General features: G+C 34.0%; 1 protein-coding gene across 1 annotated transcript in view; it reads right to left on the bottom strand.

Moving 5' to 3' along the window:
* ARHGAP15 (Rho GTPase activating protein 15) overlaps positions 1-22,943 on the bottom strand; it is a 449,292-nt gene that overhangs the window by 210,367 nt on the left and 215,982 nt on the right. The window contains exons 6-7 of the mRNA XM_070957014.1: positions 5,633-5,731; positions 3,401-3,524 (exon numbers count right to left, since the gene is read on the bottom strand). Coding sequence (XP_070813115.1) covers positions 3,401-3,524; positions 5,633-5,731 — 223 coding nt within the window. The remainder of the gene's footprint in view (positions 1-3,400; positions 3,525-5,632; positions 5,732-22,943) is intronic.

Genomic DNA, 22,943 nt, shown 5'->3' on the forward strand with positions numbered 1-22,943 from the left:
GCCAGGCTCAAGGTTGACTCAGCCTTCCATCCTTTTTAAGGTAGGTAAATTGAGGACCCAGTTTGTGGGGGCAATAAGCTGACTTTGTATAAAATATGCAAAAGAATGAAGGCTATTGCTTAACGCACTGTAAACCGCCCTGAGTCTCCGGAGAAGGGCGACATATAAATCAAATTTAAAAAAAAAAAAAAAAAGGTCACCCAGCTGGCTTTTCGCCTAAGGTGAAATTATAATTCATAGTCTCCCAGTCTCTAGCTTGATGCCTTAACCACTACACCAAACTAGCTCTCTAAGAACATACTTTTGCATAGAATATGTGATACAGTCCTAATAAGAATTTTTTAAACAGTTACAGTTATCCCACAAATTTTACATGCATCCATAATTCACACTGTTAATTTAGGAAGGAGGATGAGATTCAATTTAGGAGGAGGATGAGACGTAACTTAGGAGGATGTTAACTAGGAGGATGAGATGCAAACACATACACCAGGTAATAACATTCAAATGTTCTTTTAAGTCTAAACACTTTTCAGTTGTCGAAAAGTGAAGGCTGAATACCTTAGGAGCCTGATATGGCAGAACCTTTAATATCAGGAGAGAGAAGAAAGAATATGAAACATACAAATGCCATTTCTCATCTTTAAATCAGAAGCTGATTTCTGATTCGTTTTACTTTAAGTATGATCTTGTTCTTCAGTTCTTAGTTTCCAAAGATTAGCCAAGAAACACAACTATTCCACTTTTTAAAAACTCTTTTAAAATGCCCTCTCACAAATCCTGGATGGATCGTCTTGAGCTTTGCAGTCAAACTGGACAATGGAACGACCACCTGTTAACTGCTAACAATGTGTCATTACCACTTCTCAGGCCTTTTTTAAAGCAATTTTGGCTCTGGCTGCTGATAATTCTGGCAATGATACTGGTGTGAACATTAAGGGCATGGAAAGCCAAAGGCAAAAAACTGACAACACAATTTGTGCTTTGACTACTAATAAGTAAGCAAATGCTAACATTTTTCTAATTCCACATAATTACTCCCTCTCAAGGGGCCAAAAGAAAATTCGAAATACATATTTTTAAGGCAACTCAAGCTACGCTGTATAAACATACACACAAAGCTGAAATTCGTGCAAGTTCACAGTGGATTGTTCTTCCTTTTAAAAAGAAAGTTTCAGCACGGCAGGGGCTCCTCACAACTTTTTTTTTTTTTTTGGTTCAAGTGCTGGGTTGTCTGCTAACTTTATCTCATTGGTGGGAACTTGATCTGTCTTCTAAATCATTACTGAAGAGATGTTAGAATTATGATGCCAAGAAGCATAAAAGACAACAACAAATGGTGAGACAGTTTAATGGCTTCCTGCCAGAAAAAATGGCAAAGAGGTAGGGGCCCATGGATTGGAGCTGTTCTCCATGAGCCACTTTTAAGTAGGGTTGAACAAAGGAGAGACAAACGTATCTTTAGCAAGGCTGAAAAGGAGTCAGATTTACATCCTAATGTGAACACGTTACATAAAATGCTGATTGCTACAACAATAAATACATTAAATATTATTTACCCTTAAAATGCTGGGGCATTTGATGTAGCTTCCATCAGCAATCAAATTTGTCTCATTTAGCTTCTTAACTAATTGCAGGTTAGGTATAGCTGGCTTAGTTAGCTATCTTGCAGAAATAGTATGCATATGAAAGCTGACACTAAGGAAAGCAGATTTACCTTCTTCATCTTTATGTTCATCTGCCCTCTTACAATGGCACCTTGCTAGGAACAACATGCTGAACAAAATACATTGGAGTTGCTGCCAGAGTCAAGGTGAGCTACAAAGTTCCAGTGATTCATTGCAGTTTCTCTTCTCCCATTTCCTTCCCTCTGTCTGCTTGATAAGACTCAGCATAGGAGCTCATATACTTGATCTCTCTTAAAAAGCGTGAGGAATGCTGACTTTTTGCATCTCAGTAAGTTCTCTAGGAGAGAATATATATGCAGAATATCTGGTGGTGTTCTGGGGTATGTAGCCCTGGAGGTAGACCTTTTAATCCAGGCAGAATTGAATTGATGCATTTCCCATTTTCTTAATTCAGGTAACATTCTTACATTCTCACGGTCTGCTCACCAATAAAGTTCCTATGGAACTTATATATTTGGCACAATGTGGAATTCAAAGTGCTCGTATTTCCTATAAAACCCTTTATGGACCAATCCTCATTATTTTCTCTAACTGGAGTCTGCTGATCTTATGAATTCTACCCAGGAGAATATGGTTGTGATTCTCTTCCGTTGAATGTTTAAGGGAATGGAGTCAATGAATTGGGTTTTTATGAGGTTGTCTCGACACCAGTGAAATGTTCCTTCCTCCCCTACTTGATACTCTTTCAGAAGGAAATGAAGAGTATTTTCAATAAAGGAGAATATTTGTAGCTCATGATTGAAATGAGGGATCCTCAGTGCTCTCTGAGCTTGATTGTTTTCTTGCAGACATTTCATTACCCAAACTAGGTAACATCATCAGTGCAAGGGTATCTTTTTCACCAGCTTTATTGAGTTTAGATGGTTGGGTAGGATGGTGCAACACTACTGCTCAGTGGGTGTTTAAATTTATGTTGAGCTTACATTTATTTTTATGGCTTTTTGTTGATTTTATGCTACTTACATTTTTATTCTTTGCTTTTTACTGCTTCTTTGTGAACTCCCCAGAATCCATGCTTAAGGTGGCATTCAATGTTTGTGAAATAAACCAGCTGGATTTTTTTTTACATATTGATACAGAGATCATTATCTTGTAAACAATCAGCAATGTTTCCAAATACTTCAAACTGTTTCTGTCATAACTTCATTTATATGTAAAGCTCTATATCTTTAAGAATATAACAAAGGCTTTGCTGGATCAGGCCATGCATCCAGCATCCTGTTTTCCACAACTGATAACTAAATCTCTCCAGGAAACCCAGGAAAAAGATAGGAAGGCAGGGTGTTCCCCTGCTATTTAATGACATGTTGCATCTGAACCTGGGAGATGACATATAGTCCTCCAAAATATTGCTAATTTTGTATGTATAACAATGTTATCACTGTTAGACTAAACAAGATTGGTGCCATGTTTATTTTGGATTCAGTGCTGATGCATCAGGAATTCACAAATTGATGCATGCTCCCTAATGATGCATTAATGCTGCACCCAACATAATTGGCACCCAACACACATTGAATGCAAGCCATGAATTTTTAATCACTCCACCCTCCATAAATTTTTGGTCCCATTTCCCTTCTTCAAGAGCCGTCACAACTAAAGAATTTGGGGGAAAAAAAACATTGGAGGGTCTAAAAGTCAAGATAGAACACTGTATCTTACTAACAGAAGGTTCTGTATAACTTTTCATTACCTAAAATAATTTTACTTACTTAAAGACTTTCTATTTTCTGTTTTTGGTTCCTTACTGTCGGCATGAACACCCAGTAATTCAGAACTAGAAGATCTTTGAATTTTCAGCTCATTGTTTTTTGATATGTAACTCTTCTCTTTAGGCTAGAAAGATAAAAATGATAGAAAATATCCTTAGAATAATTTTGTGTAAATCAATGAAAGTAAGAGAAATTTAGAAAACAAAACAAAAGCAAATAAAGCAAAACAAAGCAACTTTTTGTACGTGGTAAAAGAAAATTTCATCTAAAGAAGCCACTGTACAAAATATTTCAAACAGCACATAAACATGTAACTTAAAATTGCTTTTAATTCTACAGATGAAAATCAGACATGAAAGTATATTGGGCACTGATATATTGCATACTTTTGTTTGAAAACACAGATCAATTCAAAAACTTTAGGTTTAAGTGCATGGTATAAATGGAACACAATTCAGTAGTGTTACGTATTTGAAAAATCCATTTCCATGAATATAGAGACTGCATGCTTCATCACCTTTCTCTGATTCCATCCTTTGAACTCATTGGAAAGGACCTTAACTTCAACTGAATTTTTAGTTATGCTTTTAACTAGAAATTATTTTCATATTTTATTTATGTTAACTGATACCTGAATTTATTCTAGGTCTTACAGTTACAACTTCATTTAAATTTATGTGCATATAACTCTATGAAACCTAGTGTACTTCTAACACTAGGCTTAGGACAAGGCTATAAATGAATTTAATGAATTGATTAAATGTGTTTTAAGATTATTACATTGCAATTGGTTCTGTCTCTGTTAGGTGGTAGGAAGTGGAGGTAAGGGAGAACAAGAAATGAAATGTTTATTGTGATCGAAGTTCTTCCTTTTGGACACTGTAGTGTAAAGATGAAAAGGAAGCGCATACATTATGATGTCACACATCACATTTCATTATTTTGACAATCTTGGTTAGCATTGGATGTCTATGTGTTCACATGTACTGAAGATTCATATTTACAGATAAATTCTGTTATTTCATCACAACAATCCTGTGAAGAAATTTAAAAGAAGAATATAAGATGAAAAATTTTATTTTTAATTTTGGATCCATGTATTTCTGAAGCCACAATAGTATCTTTGACACATTTATGTTGTTCTAATCAGTATTAGAGGAACAGAGAGATACCATTATGTGCAATAAGCATCTCATTTGCTTCTTTTATTGTTATAGGAAAGTTTCATATATTCATTAAAGAAAAGCAAATATATTATATCCCCTTTTTAGAGATCATTTTAGTGGATGTATTAGCAGCATAAGCTGATAGACTATCAGACACTTAGTTCATAAAGCCTCATTCTCAGGTAAAGATATATAGAATTGCAAATTTAGTATGTTGTGTCAGTGGAATATTCAAGCAACTGAACTTGTTAAATGTCAGATTGTTCTGCCAGCTTCTGATAGATATCATTTAAAGTCTTGAAAAATTATCATCTTACAGCATGCTATAGCACTTTCATATTATAGAGCTTTACCATTTATATCCCATTCAATTGTTTATTAGTTTTTTAAAAGAAGTGCCTATATTATACACTGAAATGTCACCAAGCCAGTCTGGACAAGATCTAATTAAACATGCAAGAAGGATGTCTCTGCTCACAAGCCAAAATGATACACATCCTCCCAAAAAGTTTTAGCATAATTAAGGAGGGGTGAAATATTAAATGTATAATAGGGATGGTGAAAACCACCTAAGAAAAAAATCTAATTTGAAATTGGGTGGGGGAAGCAATTATCAAAAAAACAGACCTGCTAGAGAAAGAGAGAAGGAAGGGAGGGAGGGAGGCAGGGAGGCAGGGACAAGAGTCAGATGTTTACTGATATTATTCAATCAAATTAACAGGAAAATAATAGACAAAGAATTCAACCATACTAATAGTCCTCTCAAAGCCTGTATAATATAAATGACATAAAAAGAGAAAGTTAAATGGCATTTGTTAATAAATGTTTACCTTATAACATATTTAATCATCATAATTTCAAAAAAGATACATCCTTCTTTTTCAAAAAACTATTCAAATTATAATTTAGTTCAGAAGCACTTTTAAATAGCAGATGCATGTAGGTATTTTTCTTGATTCAAAGGGAATGGGGGAGATGCATTTTTAACTTGACTTGCTGCAAAATCATATGAACCCCTTAAATTACTGCACGATTAATAAAAGCAAAATCTAAAACAAATGCATACCAATCTGTCAATTGTGTTTTTGATAGCACGGAACCAGTCCAATATGATGAAGTCAATATCTGATTGAAGAAGGACCTCATTTCCTGAAACTGTTGTGACCTTACAATGAGAAAATGACATATCAGCAAACCGTTTGCTACATCATTTTATTTCAGTGTAATTCATCTCAGAAACTCTTCTGTAAATAAAAATTAAAGTCAGCAAAAAAGCTTGTTCTGTTATTTCAAACTATTAAGTATTTCACAACAAAAGCTACTGTGACATTTCTTTACTTAAAATTCAGCAAATGTATGCATAAATAAAAAAAAATTATCAATATAAGGCAAATTCAATTTTTTTAAAGTGTTTGCTCCAGGACAGCTTGCATGATTGGCAGATTATGTCAGTCCATACTGATCTGGGCAGCTGGTCTGCTTGATACTATTTGCTCAAATAACATTTTAGAACAAGCTGCCTTTGAGATTGGTGTGGCACTGATTTTCATCTAAAACAACATTTCTAGGAAAAATGGAATATTCTATCTTAGGCTTGTCCTAGAAATTTAAAATGATGCTTAAAATGAACATGGATGATGGTCTGAATTTCTTATACTGAATATTTATATCTGTTTCCCTAATTGCTTCATTGTAGTGAAGTTTCATATGACGAATAATGGAGTACATATTATTAAAAGCCCATACAATATTTAGTACTAACATGTAAGTAGGAATATGTCTTATACCAAGCACAAGTCATATTCCTACTCATGTTTAAAATACTGGTAGTATCCCATCAACTTTTCCCATTGCCAAAAGTATTTTAATTAGTAGAACATGGAGGATTTTGACTGGCCTTCTTTTTATGATCTCTCAAGAGATCATCTATAACAGAGTTTGCAGGCCAGAGTGACACATTAGACAGAAAAGTTCTGCTGCACAAAAATATTTGTGCAAAATTGGATTATGCTCTTAACTTGAAATGGTCTCAAGTCCAACTCTTACGTAAAGAAAAAGCAGAAAATAGTAGACAGACTTAAATAGTAATAAAAGCAAATATTCGAATACTTGTCATCACAGAAGAACATTCAAATACTGTACTAGTAGAACATCAAAATGACCAGAATGCAGTGGCAGTGAATATTGTATATAGCAAATTTTGGAGGAAAACTCATTGAGGGGAACAGTTAGTGACTTTAAAGAAACAAAAAAGATTTGGATAAAACTGACAGAATTAATCTGACCAAGTTTATTCACACATTATTATGAGATAGTGGGTCTTTTTTATTTATATATAGAGAGAGGTGTCCAGGTTAATCTTTTGTATCAGATACAATAAAAAATCTCATTGTTCCTTAAAGACTATGAAAACTTGGGACTGATATCAGAATATGGTTGCCTCAGCATGTGGATGACTATACAAGATGTGTAAAACCCTCAGACAAATATTTTGCTCATATCTATTTCTGCTTGACAAATTGACAGGAGCATCTTTATTTTTTTATAAGAAATATATTCTATTTATTTCATGTATAACAACACACAAATAAAAAATATATATTAGGAATATAGATTTGTCAAACATACATTGAGTTCTGTTAGCAACATAAAATTAGAATAAATATTAACAATATCAATTCTATTTTCTACCTAGTTGAGTTGAATATCATCAGTGTTATTTGAATGACAACTTGTTTATTCAAATACATAGGAAAAGCTAACAAAATATAAATTCAACGAAACTGTCTTATGGTGTAAATACATATGTTCCCTCATTTGATCTTTCAGTTGGTGCGTTTTCCCCCTCAAGTGGTATTGTAAGTAAAAGATGTATTAATATCACATTGAACAATCATGTATCAATCTTAATATACTTCCACATCAAATAAAAATGAACTATTTGGTGGCATAACTTTTGATTCCTCCCTAATATCTTCCTTCCATAACTTAGGCTCTTAACATGCTCCTGTGGACTTGTGGCTTTTCAGGTAATTTTCAACTATTAACATAGATATACAGTACACATACCTAATATTCCTAGGCAGAAAATATTGCCCTATTCTACTCAATTATGCCAACTTCCAAAATTACATAAATCTTAAAAGCAGCTGTTGATAAGACAGGGGTTCACATACATTGTGTATTTTAAATTAGAGGAAAGTGGATGTTAATCACACAATTTTATAATGCCACTATATTTAATGAACTTGAGAAATGCACATATAATAAGCATTTAATTCTTGTTTGGGACTGTGATTCTGTAAGATAAAAGATGTTTTTAAGGGGATAGGACCATTTCCATGAGTTTTCTGGGCTCACCAATAATGCAAAGGTAACTAGCTGGTGGATCATATCTCTCACACCTCAAGTTTACACATTACCATTTTGGGAGATTTTCAAATATTTCATTTAATACTGTTAGTATAATGGAGAGAGGGAGAGACAGAGAGACAGACAGAAACAGAAACAGAAAGAGAGAGATACATGAATTAGATTAAATGCAATGGTCAGTCCAGTCTAGTTCGTATCTTCCAGTGTAAATATCACTTAAATTATTACTATAAATTTTGGAGTTTTGAAAGTAAAAACAAAACATAATTAGTGAGTTTATTTTGAAGGCTTAAGAGAGATGTAACTTAGTTCACTCTTCCATTGACTAAATTCAAGCTTTATTAAAATACAAGTATTTCAGTATTGCATAAAAAATATGTATCCTTATGATATGTAAAAAAGCCACTTCAGTGCTAACAAGCAAAGCAACATTCATTTTGAAAGTGTTTGTTTTAATGTGTTGTTTGTAATCATTGTATATAATTGGCGATGTATGACTATAACAGCAAAAGTAGATCACAGAACAGGGAAAAGTTACCGGTAATTCATTTAAAATACTGTCTGTATCTCAAACAAGTCCTTTTCTCATAATCTTCAGGAGTTACTAGACGGTTTCAAGAAGACTGCTACTGCTCTCTACAGTTTAAATGCATCCACTTCTTAATTACTCTCAGCAACTGACTTTCTTTTTCTCCATCTCTGACAAGCACTACCAAAAATTTGACTTTGATTCAGTTAAAATGCAGTTTTTATAGGCCCTTCTATATATTTCCTATTTAGATGCACTGATGAAAAAAGTAGCTGAAATAATAGTTTATATCATATTTACATTACTAACAATATCATTTTAAGACCTTTGGAAAGAGTTCAGGGGGAAATTATGTCAGATTTTGCCTGAACCATCTACAGTCACAGCCCTAAATAATGTTATTGTTTTGTTTTTGTTTTTTAATAAAACCTCTTCATATTAAGGCAAGTTTGAACATCTTTCTTATCAAGCACCAATAAGAAACTTAGGGACTAGAGATATATGAATGGAAATTTGCAAATGTGTCCAGGAAAAGCAGATTTTTTTTTTATTTTGTTTGCACTCTTTTTGATTTAATAGCTTTAAAAATACTTCCATGTTCTTGCATTCTATCATTTCCAAGCATACATTCTAATATAAAGGCATAATGAATTAAGAGATTTCAGCAGCAGACTTCATATAAGGGATAAAGGACAATACACAGCCTTTTCATTTCAGTTTCGGCATCCATTCAAATGGGGGATTTTGAGTGAAGATTCCTTTACCCTCCGTTACTGATTTGCTATGCCAATTTGAGGTCCAAATAAATGAAATGTACCAGATCCTAATGTACCAGATATTCCTTTCTCCCCCGCCCCCCCCACTTTCTGAAAAGCTCTTGAAATCTTGGCAAGAAGAGCACGGATATCTTTCTTATTTGTGAATCAGTTACATGAAGTTGCATCATCTATTCACAAACTGATATGAAATAGTTGATACATATTGGCAAACTTGATTCATAACACTGCCTCAGTTTGGATTAGTGGTTTTGTCAGTGGTACCTCTTTATTATATTCTGTCTCTTTTTATTTTAAATATGCCCCCCCCCCCAAAAGGGAGAAGGATAGAGGCACAGAAGAAAAGCATGCACTCTTGCATGTAACATTTTGAAACTAATCAGTGATATTTTTCAGTGGACTTTCTTGATTGCTCCAACATTTCTTTTGCTTCCTCAATGAAGATTAAAAATATGTTTTACCTTTATCCCCTCAGTTTACCTCTGTCATTTTGTAGGCAGCTGGACACACTTCTAAACAGACCATTGGTCTGCAGTTCTCATCTCATTTAATATTTTAAAAAATATCCAGAAGATTCGTATGTCTAAGACAAGCATTTTGATCAATAGCACTCTGGCTTTCCTTGCAATTTTTTTTTAAATAAAGAAAATAACTAATCCCAATAAAATTAAGTGAAGCATGGAGTCAGGGGAGAAGAAACAAATTGTGGTTTCTATGGTTGCAATGTTAGGTGCCCAGGTACTAGTTCTGTTCTTCCTTCCTCTCTTCTCTGTTTCATCTCAGGAAAAGAGAGTAAAAAAAAAAGTTCATCATATGATAGATTTTAATTCATTTTTTGAACATAGAAACATATCTACTTACAGTAGCATCGTATTGTTTTTTTCCATACTAAACACTCTGTGGAAAAATTCACAAGTAGGATATAAAAACAATAGGTGTATCCAATATTACATATTAGGAGCACATCCTTTTAGAAATTATTTGGTGGAGAAATATGAGACAGTATAACTATTTTTCTGTCCCAGAATCTATGATAAGAATCTCATTGGAAAAAATGGTGTTATATTTTCTCTCCACGTGCTGCAGAGAATCATTCTTCCTAATATTTATTGGGTGAATTTCTTCCTTGTCAAACTGAGAACTTAATGAAGTTTAACTGAAAGAAAGGTTTTATTTATTTATTTGCATATTATATTGTCACATATTCTACTATTGCTGCTGTGACTGGGTTGCAAAAATTCAGATGACTATTAGATAATGGCACAAATTATTTTAATTGTATTATTGTCATCTAGTAATAATTAGAATTTGTGCATTCCAAGTTTGTAGTTTAATTATTCTTGATTTAAAATTAGTTTTCAGATGTGCTTTTCAAATATGCTTTTAAAAAGAATCAGTTTTTTTTTAAATGTATTTCTCTGGATGCTGAATTGGCAGATACGTACCAATTGTAATAATTGGTAATAATAATACATACATTAACTAGTCAAGGCAACCACAACTTGCTTTTCACAATATAGCTCTCACATTTTCTTCTTAAAGTGGATTAAAAAAGAAAGTCTGCTTTCTTTTCAAATTATAGCTGAAAAATGAATTCATGCAAAAATAATTCCAACAAAATTTGAAGAATAAAAATGGGTTCTGATTAAAATAGTTTCAATATGCATAGTCAATTAAGTTGGTTTCAAGATTTCTTATTCCTTAATTAATTCGGTTTGAATTACATTTCAATGAAATTAAAACACAGACAGGGATTTGGCATTTTTTGAAAACATGTCAAAAGTGTATGTATTGTTGGGAGCAGTATGCATTCTGTTCAACCTCAATAAATCCATATCTTAATCATGTTTATATTAAATAAATATACAGAGGGAGGGGAGAAAGATATACAATACACACACACATACAGTATACACACAATAATGAAGTTAGTTCTCATTTTTTGGATACATAATTAAAGTGAATCAGGTAAATCCTTTTCAACTCCAATGTCTCTACCCAATTTCATTATCTGATCTAGTTTATCCAATGAATTATGCTAAATTAAAGGTGTTTATGACAACCATACCAATTACATTTTTAAGGAGAATGTCTCTTACAACAACCTTGCTTTGGTAACTTCCAATAATTCCTTCTGACAAGTCGAACCGAGCTGACATCTTTAAAAAAAAACATAGCTAAAATATCAGCGTGAGGAAAAACATCCTTAACTTGAGTTTTCAAAGCAGAGGGGAAAAAATGCTGATAGTTAAAACATTTTGTGAGAATGTATCTGCCTTGTATCCCCCAAAGTTACTAGATGTTAAGTAAATATATGCTCATTGTCAAAGGAAAAAAATGTTGCTTTGGCAACTTTCTTATTAAAATGCGTGTGTAACCCCCATCTGTCAAGAAAGTTTTGAAAAGTTTGTTTACTTTGGATAGCAGCCCTATCCTGAGTTACCCCAGCAAACAATGATAACAGTCTTCAGAAGTTGTGTGAAGAACAAGCCACTAGGGATCCATTTTTGTTTTAATTGGCACACACAAACAGTTTTCTGGTCTGTCAAGAAGATCAAGCTAATATGCATGGAGGGTGTTATATTCTCAGCTTTTGGGAGTACTAAGGCTCCCTTTATTTAAGTAATTTAAATGATAGACTGCAAAAACTTTGCAAGTCAGAAAAACTGGTTTTATATTTTCAGGGGGAATAATTGTTTTAAAAAACAGACAACGTTGTATATATATATAAAGATGTTGGACCTTACGTTGTAATTAGCCTGCTTCTTACAACTCTTTTGTTGTTGTTTCTTCATTTTTTTAAAAAAAAAAAAAGCATCCCAAAGCCCGCTGAATAAAACCACAAATATTGCCAGCAATTTTGAAACTTTTTCTTCTTCTTTTTTAAAAGGACATTTATATAAGCAGAAATATATTGAATACACTTTCTACCACTGCCATGTATTCAGTGGAACCATCATTCAAAACAAACTTGTCTTTGAAAACAATAGTTTTAGAGAAGCAAGCACATTACTTTAGGAAAAAAGGGTATTACAGGTTGATCTCACAGGAATTTGATACACAATGACTCTAGGTCAAACTCAAAAAAATGTTTCCTCAATAGAAAGTATACATGTTCAGTATACATGTTCATATAACAAGATCATAATACAATTAGGTAGTAGAATTTGGCTTCATATGAAAATCAGCTTGTTTTAAATACTCCCTGTGTATATCCAAAATATTCTGACTTTCTTATGTGGAAAATAAAAGAGACGTTGTTACATTGTGTAAGATGAAATCCTACATAGACATGCATAGACATTACCTGGACAGTCATCCCAGAATAGGAAATGTATTTTCTGTTAACTACACTGTGATAGACTCAAGCAGAATAAAAATCTATCTATTATAAATATACTAAGTGGTTTATGACCTGAAATTAAGGCTCACTCCAAAGTATAAAGGGCTGTGAAAATTTTCTTTCCAACTTAACCCATTTACAAATGAAAAGTCCTCAATATAACAGTAAGTTTCCTATTTTTTCTGGTTAAAACTGTTGTTGATCAAAATGTTTCATACATTTTTGCATAAATCAATATTATTAAAAATCATGGTGAGGTCAAAAGTATGTATTATTTCCAATTGTCTCTAAATACTGTATTTGTTATGTATTGAATATATATAGTTGTATTAAGCCCTGCTAAAGTGAAACTAACCTTTAGATGACCCTAACTGTTAACTCCAACTGTTTTGGAGGGAAATGTGATACATTCATATTTGGGTGGGCTTTTTCAAGAATTATGATTGGTTAAAGCCCTGTGGGCCTAGAGTATAAATAACAGGCATTTGCTTGCTGTTCCTCAGTTCCAGTTTTGAGTCAATAAATGTTGTTGTAGCTGTGCTGGTCTGGTTCTTGCCTACTGAAGCCCACTACACAATAGTGGTGACGAAGGCAAGCAGACCAGCATAGCTACAACAACATTTATTGACTCAAAACTGGAACTGAGGAATAGCAGGCAAATGCCTGTTATTTATGCTTAACCAATCATAGTACTTGAGAAAGCCCTCCCAAATATGAATGTTCTAAGTTTCCCTCCAAAACAGTTGGAGTTAACAGTTAGGGTCATCTAAAGGTTAGTTTCACTTTAGCAGGGCTTAACACAGATATATATATATTCAATACATAACAGTATTAGCATAAGAAAAAATCAATCTTGAATAGTTACATTTAGCTAAGCAGGAAAATCACAGAATCGTTAGACTGAGATCTGATTTTGAAACCAGTTGAAATGCTTAACACATTTATAGAGATTTGAAGTAAGTATTTTGTCTCCAAGAGGAAAAAATATGATTGAACTAAGGCTCATTATTTTATGGGTTATTTCATCATCATCGTCATCATTGTTATCGTTAACATTATTATTTTTTATGGATTCCTCATTAAAATAACCTGAACTGAAGAAGCTTCTTGATGAGAAGTGAAATGTTTTCGAAAGTTGCTTTTTGAAAAGCACTTTATAGTTTATGGATAGTTTTTATTTTATGCTATTTTGTTGTTATTAACTGCCCGGAGACATCTGAATAGTCAACGGACCATTTCTGCTAAACAAACAAGCAAAGAAACAAACAAACAAACTAAGCCCATGCAGATGATAGAAAAAACAAACTCCATATATGCAAAGAGAAGGGCCAAAAAAGAGGAGAACAGAGAAAATTTGAAAGGCTATCCTCAAGAAAAGTGATCAACATGGGGGATTTTATTTTATTTTGATAATTCTGAACATCAGTTTTACAGTTTGCCTAATGAATCAGATTTTATCACATTGACAACAAATATTGTATTTACACACTGCCTTCTCCCTTTCTTTCTCATTCTCCCCTCTTGTTTTATTTAAAATAAAACCCCATGATTTGTTCAATATAGTTTTCTACTACATTTTACCCAAGGCCTCATGATACAATCAATTTACTAATCAACATATAAGCCTGGATATGAAATCTGCATGGGGGGGGGTGATCACAGAAGCAGTTAGATTCTACTGTTAGGTTAGGTTCAAGTAGAATAAAGACGTTGAAACCAGTTTAAAAAGCCACCCCATTTCTAAACACCAGAGCAGAGATGTTTACTAGTGAGCACATGACATTTATGTCAATGTCAGATGAAGTAGACAACCCTCTGACTGGGCACTAAGAGAGAGTACTTTCACAATTCTGTGAAATGAATCAGTCCTATGTTGTTCAGCTACTATTTCTTGAAATAATTTGTAAATCCAAATAATACAACTACATATAAAACTAATTTATCTAATTAGCTAATACTCCATCAACCAAGAAGGGAAACTTGTAGTTTTTCTTTTCAGCCAACATCATAAAAGTTTATTGGATGTTTAAATATTGATTTGGTGTGAGTCACACAGATAAAAACAAATGATAAATCAAATGTGTGCATGCAATTGTGTGTAAAGTAGAAGAGCAGGCGGAGCTAGGGGGATGGAGTTAAGCACGTCATCAGTTTGGAGTCATTGCATTGCATAAGCACTCCAAGACCAATTGCTCATGAATTCCATTGACCCTTATCTGGGGCCAAATTGTGTTGAACTTTAGTTGACCAGATTCTGTGTACTGGCTTTAATAAATCTTCTATGCTGCATCCTTTGAATGGTCCTAATTCTTTGTGTTTGACACTGAATATGTATATATTATTTTCTCAAAATCAGATGTTTATGAAGAGTCATATGGCTAAAATAAGGATAGCAGCTTGAATACCCTTCAGCTAAACTTGCTAAATGTTAATCCAGGTAAGAATGAAAAACAGGACATCTGCTTAGCCTAACTTGTATTTCTAATACAGCTAACAAATAAATAGGGTTGCCAAAATAGGGTTGACATTAAAATGTTAGGATTGGGAACTGAAGCTTGAGAGAAATAATCTAGGAAAGGCAATGAAATGAAATCTAGAATAGGTTTTCAAGGTGGTACCAAAAGAAAAAGCCTATAAAACTTGTATCCAGCAAACAATACTGTCCTATAAAAAAAATAACTGGCATTAACAATGGCTTTTTGGCAAAAGGAAATAGAAACAGTACAACTGTTGGCAAATGGCTAGCAACCATATGAAGCAAAAATGTCTTTTTATTGTGGGGTCTCACAAACATTTTAGAATCTGCTACACTATTTTCAGTTGAAAAGCAATTCAGGCCAACACAAAGATGATGAAATGAAAATGAGCAAGCATTTGAAATCACTACATTATTTCATCTGCAACAATATCACACATAAACCATGATGGAGGAAGGCAATAAGAATGATTTGATGTAGGGGTTATCTGCATTGATAGAACTTGACCGAAAATGTAATATATTCAAACAGGGAAACTTCAATACAAGGATAGGAAATGGTTGGTTTGAAAGCAGGTCCAAATTCTTATGATTTCACCATATGTTTGTAAACACATATTGAAGACATTGTGTAGGATCTCTGAACTCCAGGGCTGGTTTGAACTGACTGAGAATATATTTATTTCCATTATGCTTGTTCCTTGATAAAAGCAGGCCTAGAACACACTGTGGATTAACAATGCACATCTATTTCTGGCTCAGAAACCACTATTTTTCTTTTTAAAAAAATTGTTAAGAAAGGATATGTGTAAAAGTTGTTGCAAGTTTCTGCTGTGCACAAAATCATTCATATGTGAAAAAGATGCACAAAATGCTTATTTTTCAACTTTTTGCAAATAACTTTCGAACAGACATGGAACTGGGATGAATTTCCTAGGACAGAAAATGTTTGTAAAACTGGCAGATTTTTTTCCATGTTTATTAAGAGTGGCAGTAAAGAGAATTGTTTGCATCCATGTGCATCTGGAAAAGAGTAACTGGGTGGGAGCAAATGAAGAAATGCACATTGTGAAGTCATGACACAAGACCACCCTTTGGGGCTGTGCATAATAACGCTGCATAATTAAATAACAGTTTGTTCTCTGACACCACAATGCACCTTTCATAATTTTGACAAAAACTCCAGATTCTGATGAACATTTTTGATTACCCCATGGATTGTCCTAGACTACCTCAAGATTAAAAATATAAACATAAACCCAGATATTACATTTTTTGCTTTCTTTTCTATAGAAGTGAACAGGTTAGATTGGTTTGGTTTGATGTTCTTGACTGAGCAGAAAAGGAAGAAAAGATTGTGATCTATGTGACACAACCCCCCTCCACTTTTGCAGATGTGAAGGATACTGTTTTTCACACAAATGACACATTTCAGAAACCAATTAAGCACATTTCAGGTATCCTATTTTGGAAGGTATTTTAAATCATAGCTTTGTTACCACTTTGGTTTCATTTGAATGACCAAGTTATCATCTGGTTGACTAGGAAATTGGGACTGTACATCCTGTTCCATCTGTGACAGTACAATTTCGGACTCTGAACTGTGGGGTTATGGCTACATTTAGAACCCTAATCTAATCCCAGCTTGTTTCATTGTTGTACACATGCTAATTAGGCAAAAAAAGATATCTATTTATCTTTAGATATATTACAAATATGCATTTTAATATAGTTTGCCTCAATTTTATCCCAAGAACAGAGATATAAAAGCATTTTTAGTTAAGAAGTGCAGTGCAAAGTTCACAGAAGTGAATATATCCATTATTTCAAAAGTTGTGCTCTGATCAGATCAGTTTCTATTGAACATTTCAAAAGTCAAATTGTTCAAGCACATTTACTTCAAACCTGCAATTGTTAGATTGTTCCGTTACTTAGATATTGTAAACTTTGGCTTTACATTTGCACCTACATATGTTCCTTGCTTCTAAAATAATTGTATTTGAGTATTTTAAAAATAAGAAATAAAATATTCCTGTTGACATAGGCTATTTGCTTTGAGGGGGGATATTCTCTGCTTATCAATCCTGCTTTTGACTAGAGAAGTGTAAATGATTTTCCACTGCAAACATAACCTGGTGAAATTAACATTTACATGAGATTCACAATAAAACAGCATGACTTTGACACAAGCCCACACTGAAATTATATAGCATATTTTTTCACTCTGTCTGGAAATAGAGCTAACACAGGACTGAAACAGTGTAAATGTCAAACATAACATGAAAGAAAATTTGTAACTAATCAGAATCATATGTCCTTGACATGTTTGTCAACCATGATTTCCTAAATAAGGTGCTTATGAAACCAAAAGATAAGCAGCTTCAAGCTCAGAAACCTTAAAATGTCTGCCAGAGTTGTAAATTTCTCAAAGAACTGGTAATTATGTGTTAGTACAAATCTGGCCTATTGTTAAGAGAGGAGGATGAGATGGTACCAAAGAAATATACCATGGTATATTTACCATGGTACCATGGTACCATGGAAATATAATTTGAATGAGGGGCCTATGTTAGCTTGCATAAATTTTATTTGCTGGTGCAATTTGAACTTTGAGAGGGGAATATATGTTACATATAACTGCATTAAGAGGGCTATGCATCCAAAAGTAGATTATTCCTGAAAAGCATGTTGAATCCCATCTAATGTTTAGGACACCTGAGTGAAGGGACTAAAATACTAGATGGGAAAAAAAGAAAGGAATTTCTTTTTTAAAAAGCAGTTTATTAAGAGCCCTACTAACCAGCCTTACTCATGAACATTTCATATAATGTGTCTGTGTGTGTAGGATATGTATGTGTATGCATATATGTGTATATGTGTATTCCAGTTATATCAATTGAATTGATTGAAAAATCCAGTGGAATTTAATACTACTTCAGACAAGATGGAAATGTGCATGCCAGCTGAAACGGTGGTTACAGTGGTGAAGTTGAACCATGGAATAAATGGTTTATTCCATTCATAAACATTTCTAAAACCTAGATCTAAACCCTTACAACTGCAGGGATTGTCCTTTTTTTCCACTTGCCAGATAATTGACAGATTCTTCCATTAGTCACAGGAAATGAAGCAATTATACTGTTATTAGTATTATTAGCCTTCCTTTTAGCCACAAGTTTTCCTCTGAATTACAGGAAATCCTCAATTTATGACCATTCATTTAACCACTGTTCAAAGTTATGATGTTGCTGAAAAAGTGACTGATAATTGGTCCTTGGGCTTATAATGGTTGCAGCGCCTCTATGGTCACGGGATGTTGTGGCCCGTCAGCAGCCTGTATAGTTAGTAGCTAATTCCGACAGCGAGGAGGCTGGTATGGTGCTGCGCCAGCAGCCTGTGCAGCTGGCGCTCGAGTCAGACAATAAGGAGGCTGGAGAAGATGTGGTGCCAGAGGTGGGGATTCAGCCAGGGCCTTCAGAACCTCCAGAAGCTCCCATAAGTGAAGAGGAAGAAGAGGAGGAACCTCTTCTCGATGCACGAGCGCGCAGAACTGTTAAAAGGCAGGAGTGGCTCCTCAGGAGGAGGTCTCCTCGAGAGTAAGGCTTGGGGCTAATTGGCCACTCCCCTAGCCTATTTAAGGAAGGACGAAGACTGATGCAATTTGCAGGAAACAACTTCGTTCATATTCCTTCTCGTCTTGATTCCAGAAACGTTTGATTCGGCTCTTGTTTATCTCTTGTCAGTTTTCCTGCAAATTGCTTCTGGGCATTCTGCCAACCACAGTAAGATTACGGTTATCTGAAATACTGTGCCTCAGAATTGAGTTATTATTCTTTGGATTCTTGTCGACTGTTAATGAAGTCAAATTAACAGCCCTTGTTCAGAAAAGACTGATTTAAACTGTACTTGTGTTCGAACAACTACTAAGAAAGCTCATTAGTAGTCCTTAATTAGTAAACTAAGGTTTGTACGGGCTTTGTGTGTGCTGCGTTCTTTGAGGTCCGTAGCTGGGGCAGAACACGTGATCACAATTTGGCCATTTGGCACCCAGCATGTATTTATGACAGTTGTAGTGTCCTGCATTGCATGATCACCATTAATAACTCCCCAGGGGGCTTCTGACAAGCAAAGTCGATGGGGAAGGCCAAATTCACTAAACAACCCCATAAGTCACTTATGGCAAAATGGTTGGGAAGTTGAGCATGATTCACTAAATGACCGCATCGCTTATCAACAAAAGTTCCTGACTCTATGGTGGTTATAGGTCAAAAACTACTTAAAATTAGTAGGATGTATTTATATAGTCACACATGCTGAAAGAGTGAGAGAGAGAAAGATGATGAGTTAGACAGACAGACAGACAGACAGACAAACAGATAGAAGAATGGTGCAGTGGCCTAGAGGTGGAGCTCTCGCCTCACAATCAGGAGGCTGTGAGTTCGATCCTAGGTAGCGGCAGATATTTCTCTGTCTGGGCACATCTGCTGTGAACTTTGCATTGGCGACAGGAAGGGCATCTGGCCAGTAAACACTCAGTTCCATTCAGTTGCCCCAGCTCCACCCTGTAAGGGATTACGGGGTCATTAAAAGACAAAATAGATAGATAGACAGACAGACAGACAGACACACACAGACAGACATTCTATATGGTTTATTTGATTTCTGATTAGGCTTCATCAAGGCTTCAATTTGTCCTCATCCATCCTAAAGCTGGCTGCCAAAACAGTTCAAGTCTTTCATAGTCCCTACTATTACTAGAAAGAAAACAGAGATATTCAGCTGGAGTAGATGGAAATGAGATGTAGAATGGAAGAACGTTCTAAAATAAGACAGGCCAAATATTCAGATAATATTCCCAATCACTTTCACATGGTAGTAATAACCATAGGTAACCATAGGTAACAGGATGAAAGTTTGAGGTCTTCCATGAGTTCATGAGTAGAAAATTCCTCAATAACCTGTTCTAGAACTTCTATAACCATGACCATGGTTTGAAAATTTCTCCTACATATACCTCGCGGAAGCGTTATTGCAATTCTTCTTGCTCAGTTATCTTAGTATTGCTATTATGAGAACTTATAGATGAAATTATGAAATGTGCCCTACAAAGGGAAGTCTTTTAAAAAATTGGGTTATTTTAATGAACCGTAATTTCTAATTCACTTATAACAAGGCCTAATAATATGGACAATGTTTTGCTACTTTTAAAATACTCAATGGTGTTCTGAGTTATTTCTTAAGCAGGATAGTGGCTTTATTATTTTAAACTGTATTCTGTTTTGGAACTGGGTCCAAAATATCCATTCTTAGCTGTAGTGTCATATTTTCAATATTATTTAATCAACCAGAGAGTTGAGTTAAATATAGCTATAGAAATTAATAAATTGCAGATCTTTTGTAAGTGGGGGAGGATAATTATTATTGTTGAAATATATTTATCAATATTCAGCCAGGGGGACATTTTATGTGTTTGTTTAATATTTTGTTCTATACACTTTGTTTTTCTTTGTCTCTGTCTTTGTTTTGTATTCTTTTTTTCCATTTTTTTTCTTTATTTGTACTTTAACTTTGGAAATAAATAAAAAAAATATAACAAATCTTTTCCCTGTCCCAAACAAAAGGCAGAGTTCTCTTCATTTCCCCAGATCTTTGAATAAGTAGACAGAGCAATTAATAGCACTAGTAGACAGAACTATTGTTTAGCAGACACTCCAGGATATGTATGTTCAATATTTTAAATATCTAACTTCAAACTATGGTAATACTTAGTCAACTAGAATCAACTAATCCCCCCCTCTCCCGGGATCCAGGAACAATATTGATTTTACTTATTTTTTAAACACAAAAAGGATAGGATTTTTATATTCTATGGAGGAGTATTTCAGAATAATTAGCCTCATAGTCTTCTAAAAGGGGAGGATTTCTGAGGTCAGAATTATTTCTTTCCTCTGGAGAGCCTGCAAATAAATAATAAATAAGTAAATAAATAAATCCTATGGTCTCTGGTTTTTAGGAACCACAAAACTATAGCCTTAATTATGTCTATATAATATAGTTTCTTTTTAGGCTTTATTATTTACTTATTACATTTAGACTCTCTGTTTCCTGCTTAATATGTATATTTGTAAGACGATAGAAACCTTATTTTAAATACAAGGATAAATTATTAAATACTTTAAATGATCATAACTTGTGGTTTAGATCAGGAATGAAATGCTACCGGTTCGGACTGGTTTGGCCGAACCAGTAGCGATGGCAGCACGAGGCTCTGCCCACTCGCCCGGTTGTTGTTACTTCCTGGTTTTAATCAGAAAGTAATCTGTTTTTTACCCTCTGCGCATGTGCAGAAGGGTTTGTGCATGTGCAGAGGGTCTGCCTGAGTGTAGGGAGCGTGTGAGTACGGCACATGCACTTCTGAACTGGTAGGGAAGGTAAGTAGATTTCACCCCTGGTTTAGATGTTAAAATATTGAATTTGGATCAGAGAAATCCAGATTCAAGGCCATCCTATGAAAACTCACTATGTGATTTTGAGCTGGTCTGTAAGCTCAACTAAATTATTTATTGAATAAAATAAAATAAAAAAACCCCTGTCTTACCAAGTTCTATTTCATTTTAAATATCTTATTTTATTTTTAAAAAATAATAAACAAAGCAAAACTATCTTCCAGGGTAATTACCATGGGGAAAAATGGATGAGGAAATGCTAAATACAGTCTCTGGAGCTCTTGAAAGAAAGACAGAATTTATATTCAATAAATGTAACATACATTAATTTTGAAATTCTAAAAAAATATTTAAAATATAAATGCATTGAAAAACATTGTTCTGTAAACTTATTTCCAAGGCTTTACTATGATGGATTGTCCTCCAGTTTGTGCAGAAATAAACTACTATTCCTTTTGAATAATCTATTTCCATTTAGTACATCTAATTAAACCAACATCCGTTTTTTTTTCTACATATGCAAAATCAAGTTTTGTACATTATTTATTGATTTCTAATTTCTTCTCATTTATATTTCAATACCATTTGTTTATTTCTGGTGGTATAATAGCTTTGTGAAGGAGAGTTAAAAATATTCCTTTTCATTACCACAATACCTTCCATTAGTGGAATATGAGAGAGGAACTTTCCCATGCCATTTCATACTTCATACAGATTTTAGAAATACGGTAGGAGATTTGGGGGTGGATTTCTTTTTCTTTTTTTTAATTTTTAATTTATTTCTTTACAACAAAATATTTATTTACACACAGATCGCGACGGGAGCTTTACACAGTATATTAACTTCAGTCAAGATATACAAATAAAAAATAAAATCTACACTAACCTTATCCTTTTTTGTTCTATTATTCAACCAGATATACCATTGGTCCCAACATTGAAAATATACGGAATCCTTTTGATCTGTCAGAGTTTTTGTTAACCTGTCAGCTTCCGCATATTCAATAATTTTTCCCAAAATCAAATCTTCAGGTGGTAGGTCTTTCCCCTTCCAATGTTGAGCAAAACATATTCTTGCTGTGGTTGTGATATATGTAATCAGACACCATATATTCGTGCCTATCTTATCTGGCCTAATATTTAATAGATAATATTCTGGTTTCAATTGTAATTTATATCCCGTGATTTCTAATATCCACCTCTGTATAAATCTCCAAAATTCAATTATCTTAGGGCAGGTCCACCATATGTGATAGTAAGTAGCTATCTCCCCACACTTCCAGCAGTTTGGGGAGAGTCCTGGGAACATTTTGGCTAATCGAGCAGGAGGGAGATGCCATCTATATACCATCTTATACAAGTTCTCTTTGTAAGTGGTTGCCATCAGGAGTTTCAATTGTTTCATCCATATTTCTTCCCATTTTATCAGTTCAAT

This window comes from Pituophis catenifer, unplaced genomic scaffold, assembly GCF_029215685.1.
Source record: "Pituophis catenifer annectens isolate HBS135680 unplaced genomic scaffold, rPitCat1.0.hap2 SCAF_1, whole genome shotgun sequence".
NCBI classification, from domain to species: Eukaryota; Metazoa; Chordata; class Lepidosauria; order Squamata; family Colubridae; genus Pituophis; species Pituophis catenifer.